This window comes from Eurypyga helias, unplaced genomic scaffold (assembly GCF_000690775.1).
Source record: "Eurypyga helias isolate BGI_N326 unplaced genomic scaffold, ASM69077v1 scaffold16490, whole genome shotgun sequence".
Classification (NCBI taxonomy): Eukaryota; Metazoa; Chordata; class Aves; order Eurypygiformes; family Eurypygidae; genus Eurypyga; species Eurypyga helias.
In genome coordinates this window covers 1-5,436 of record NW_010223937.1, presented here as the reverse complement: position 1 = coordinate 5,436, position 5,436 = coordinate 1, and the positions used below count along the sequence as shown (strand labels likewise).

The window sequence follows — 5,436 nt, the reverse complement described above, 5'->3', positions numbered from 1 at the left end:
AAATTATGAAGCAGAGTGTCTTCAGGTTGTGTTTAGAAGTACGGAACTACTTGCAAAGCTGGGACTGGGTTATGCAAAAGAGCAGGGCTTTATGTTCTCTGAATATGACAAATGATTAACTTTGAACTTTGCACATCAACTTTTACACATTGGCTAAGTCACAAGGGTGTTTTGTTGCGCGTGTTTAGACATGACATTGCCGCTAGATGCGGATGACTCGCTCACCTGCCAAAAGCATGGCTTACGCCTTTTCGTACCCTGGCTACTCGGTCTGTGCTGCCTTTCCTGTGGTGCAGTCATCCCCGCTCTGTTTCCCCAGGGACTGCCTGCCTTCGTCACCAGCCATTCTGAGGGTCTCAGTCCTGGTTTTCTGGTGGGACTGTGGGCACTCAGTTGATGACAGCTGTGGTGGGACATAGCACCCTGGGTGCTGAGCTCCACCAAAGGCTCATGGCCTCAGGAACAAAGTTGGTATTGGTGGCTGGTGTTTGGGGTACAAGAGCATTGCCATGTTGTGTGTTTTCGTTGTGGAGGATTATGTCTCGGTGTATGCTAGGGAGTCATGGTGCACCTGCCTGAAACTTCCCCCAAACCTAGGAAACCAAAATGCCATTACACTCCAGCCATAATCAGGGTTACCAGAGCAGCTTCAAAACCCAGCAACAAATGCAGTCAGGAGTTACAGACAGGATGGGACGACAGTGACAGTAACTGTGTCATTATTTGTGTAATGCTTTTAGCCATGCACGCTGCTAAATAGGGAGAAATCTGTAAGTCCACCCAGAGCATCACGTGGTTCCTGCTGTGGTCACTCAGATGTCTTCCATGGGAGCAGGGGCCTAAATCTGAACCCTTTTAGGAGCGTGCTGAGCTGCTTTTTGAGTTGGTGCTGTCCCAGCTGAGAAGAGCTATTCTGTGATTAAGAAAAGCCCCTGCATCCCCCGTCTTGAATCTACATTGTTTTCACTTGGTTTGGGGACAACATTGCCAATCACGGTGCTCAATAGTCCTAGAAAATATTAGAAATAAGGGATATACTGGACAAATTCTGTTCTCACATTTTTCTCCAGGAGGATGGGTAGTCAGCCTGGGAGCTGCCTTCCTTCTCCCTGGCTGCCCTTGCCTAGATGATGCTGTTCCAGAACAGAGAATAGGTGGACAGCTGCATGTGTATGCAGCTCTCCCGGCCAGAAATATGGGATGCACTTTAAGCCATATCCCTCGCTCTTTGTGCAGTTGAAGGCAAGACAGAATAGAGGACTGCAATGTCCCCAGCCTCACCTTTAGTGCTGCTGCCACTCCAGGGACTTTTCCTGTCCTGATGCCAGCACAAGAGCATAGTATTGGAGGAATAAGAGGTGAGGTTGCTCACAGTAGTGAAGTGAGAAAGCAGCGGTGCCCTTTGAGCTAAAGTGGTCTCATCCTTTCCCGGCATCCTAAAAAGAGGTGGGAGGAAGAAGCACAAGTCACTGTATGCCTGCAGACAGTCAAAAATGAGAAAGATTTTCCTCAATTAGAAGAAAAGTTAAAGGAAGTTTTAGGAACTGCTTTAAGCACCACTTGAAAACCCAATGCATGAGGGGAGAAAAACCCTACTTCCTGAGAATTGGTGCTCCTATTAATTTTGCTGGTATCTCACTTTGTAGAGGCTCTACCATATGTGAGCCCAGCACAGCAGGATTTTGCACGACACGCTAAATGTCTCTAAGTGTTAGTTTGATCCTGGTTTCATCACTTGGTGCATCTGATCTTGGTAATTCTGAGGTACAGGCAGCACCCAGGAATGCAAGAGTGGTGTAGGATGAGAGCTATTTGAAATTAAGGGTGTCCCCTGCACTTGGAGGTAATTGAAGGGCAGGCACCAGACCTGGCTGGAGGGGAAGGAGCTGAAAAAGGTAAAGGACTTAGCAAGTCCCAGCTCCAGTGTGGGGAGCACTTAATTAAAATGTACAGCGCTGGGGGAAGTAGTGAACTGATCATAGGCTGCATGATGAAATCCAGCCGTAGCCTACTGCAAACAGACTGGTTTCCCTGGAGTTTCCAGAATGCAAGTATGGATGGTGCTTCACTTTACAGGCATTATCTCGTGCCACAGAGTTGTAGAGGATGGAAGAGCTGTTGTAACTCTCAAGAGAATGTCTTTTACGCTATTGGTGAGGCACTGCTGAGTCTGTTGGTGTTAGTTGCAGGGCTGTACCCAGTTCTGCAGATAACACCCGTCAGTCCTTAGGGCTGCTGGTTGGGCAGCTGTCACTGGTGCACTGGGTGTTGGCCGCAATAGGCAAAACATCCTTTTGGAGGATGCAGAAATCTGTATCTTCCAGGAAAGGGAGGTGCTGTATTTTGCTGAGATCAGGAACTTTTGCGCCCTTCTTAGTGGTTAATGCTCTTGTGAGAGTGGAAAGTATTTCTCCAAAAAAAAAAAAAAAAATCACAAACCTGAACCAGCAGTGCACCCCTGTGGTGATCGCAAGCTGATTCCTGCACCTGCTGCATTGCGTAGGATGTGGCCGACCTTGGGTAGGCAGTGTGAGCTTGGCCTTCTACACAGGCGCTGGCTGCCTGTTGGAAAACTCCCTTGTTTTAGCTCAAGTGCTGTTTCACCAGAAGCAGAGTGGTTCACGGGAAGTGAATTCAGTCTTCTCTGTGTTACTGTGTGAGTGGGTAGCTAGTTTCAGATGCAGCTTTTTTCCCTAGATCTTTACATACTGTAGTCATTACTTCTAAGGTTGAAATGTTAATTGCACTGTTACAGAAAGGTCCATATTTACTTTTCTGGGTAGATGCTTAATAAATAACTGCTAATAACTTTCCTTACTGCATTTCAGGCAGCAGCAGCTGGTCTCAGCTATGTTGGGGCCTACGTCATTAACACCTACAAGAGCTATGACAACTTTCTGCAGGACAAGTATGCTCTGTTGCCAGCCGTGATCATTATTTGTATTGCGGTGGTGATGTTCATCATTGGGTTGATCGGCTGCTGTGCCACCTTCCGGGAGTCTCGAGTTGGTCTAGGGCTGGTGAGTGCTATGTGTTCTTGCTTGTCCTCCTCTTCAACCTGTGGCATGGTCTGGGAGGTGCTGCACTAGACCTTCTCAAGATGCATCAAAGTAAAAATGTTTCTTTGACATACACTGCTGAAGCACTGCTCCCTCGTGCGAGTGAGGCACTGACTGATGGCAGGGTGCAGGCTAAATTACTAGCTGCGCTTCCTTGTACAGATAAATACCCACAGTCATGGTCTGTTTATGGCTCTGCCTCAGCTTGCTTGCTGGAGATGAGTGTGGAGAGCAGCAAGTTTTGAGAAGGGTGATGGTGAAGAAATTAGAGAAGTGAAATCTCCAAAGCAAGCAAAAAACAAAAGTGTTTTTCTGCTGACTTAAGTTCTCTGAATCCTGAAAGTACACTCCCACTTTTAGAATGATTTTTTGAGAACACAGAAAGGTTTAAGCTCTTTGAGTCCCCAGCTCTTGTGTGGAAGGCAGTATGAGCTCAGCAAGCAGTGCCCAGTGTTTCTGACCCGGCTGCTGACTTCTCTGCAGTCTCCTGTTTGAGAGCTGCTTTGTGAAGTGTTTCGTGGGCTCTTCAGAGATCATTGCCTCATGTCGGCGTTCAGGACGCTGCCTACGCTGGGCACTGGTCCTGTGGAACCACAGTCATAGGTCCAGCCACACGCAGTAATCTCGTATTCTAAACTATTTTGGTTGGAGAGGCAACAAGGGATTATAATTTACCACTATAAATTAATGTGATGGGTAACGTGCAGTTGAATTCAAATGCTGTGGAAGTCTTCCTTACAGTCTTTCTCTTTTCAGTTCTTGGCCATTATCCTGATTATCTTTATTGCAGAAGTATCTGCTTTTGTCCTGGGATTTGTCTACAGGGAAAGGGTAAGAAAAGAATTAGCTTCTCTATACTAACCTAAAAGTAAAGAACAGGTCTTTTGTTGTTAGAGCATTCCAATGTACCCAGTTTTCTTGCACTTCATCCCCTATCCTGCAATCTGCAGAGCAGGTGGGAATAGGGATGTCACCATCCGGTATGCAGATCAGTCTGCGAGGAACGTGTATAAAGTACCTGGCAGGCATTACAGCAATCTCTAAATTGCATTAAACAGTTGTTGATGCTGACAAAAGAGGGCTGTTCCATCAGGGGAGGCAAGCTTGTATTCGGGAACATGTTTCTGGTTAAGTGCTACTTCCATTTTGTCTAAAATATTGCTTGATTATTCCTCCTCTAGTTAAATTCTTACCTCTCATGGTAAAGCAGTATGTTCTGGGTGTTTTTCCTCTCTAAATAGGTAAAAACTGACATGCAAGGCACAATGCGCTCAGTCTTTGAGAAATATGATGGGAAAAATCCAGAGTCTACTGTTGTGGATTACTTGCAAGAACAGGTAAGAAATCACTTTAAATTGTCCTGGCAGTAATTTAGAAAAGAAGAATTGGGTCCTAAACAAGGAATTTGTGCTGTGAAGAGAGGCGAAGAAGGCCACTGTGGTTGTATCCTGGAACTGAGCACTGCAGCAGTGTTTAGCATGGGATTCTCCAAGGTAATTGAGGGTGCTCCCCACTTTGCAGAGTTAGCATTTTCAGGCTCCTGGTGTCAAGTTTGTGTAAATGAATGATCATGTTGACTTGAGTGGCCTTTGCATCTGACCAAATACGTACATAGGAATAACTGCTACTGAGAATCTCATACCATAAAATAGAAAGATGACAGACTCTATCCTTCAATATTTGAGCATTCACAAAGAATAAATTAATAAGGAGGTAATAGTGCACGAAGGGGACTTAATATCTACTGCTGTTTTCCTGAAATACTGCTAGTTGTAAATCTGCTACAGACTGTGGGCAGCCCTTGCCCAGCATGCATAGGAGATTTAACTCAACGTTACTGTTCAGGTTCATATATATTCATACATCCCTGTAACTATCCTGTCTTTGGCAGCTTCATTGCTGTGGGGTGAAGAACTACAGCGACTGGACGACCACACAATGGTTTAATACCACTGGTAACAACAGCGTCCCTCTGAGCTGCTGCAGGCAGGTTATGACGAACTGCACAGGGCGTCTGGATCAGCCACAGGATCTCAATACACGGGTGAGGATAAAGGACACATTTTCACAGCTGAGTCGTGATCACTCTCAGCCAGCCACAACCAGTGAGGAAAGCACTTTAGACAGGGTTGAGGGATAATGTCAATTATTTTCCACAATTTGTCCCACAAACCCTTTTCTCCCTATGGTTTTCCTTCAGCTAACTTCCTTCTAATATTTTATAAAAGCTCCAAGGTGATGAAGGAGAGTCATCAGTCTGGATGTTTTATCTTGTCTGTCTGCTGGTAACACTCCTCCATTTCGTCTTGCTACAGGAGCAACATGACAAGGCCAGAGTGCTAGCTAGGGTCGGTGTTGGAACTGGTACTGTTTAACA

General features: G+C 45.8%; 1 protein-coding gene across 1 annotated transcript; it reads left to right on the top strand.

The window, feature by feature from the left end:
- Positions 1-206: 206 nt before the first annotated feature.
- On the top strand, positions 207-5,164 carry LOC104514557 (tetraspanin-3-like; the record flags this gene model as incomplete). The annotated part of the gene is made up of 5 exons (XM_010158318.1): positions 207-269; positions 2,829-3,020; positions 3,816-3,890; positions 4,301-4,396; positions 4,951-5,164. Coding segments are annotated over exons 1-5 (640 nt in total), but the record flags the coding sequence as incomplete, so codon positions are not given.
- Positions 5,165-5,436: the final 272 nt, after the last annotated feature.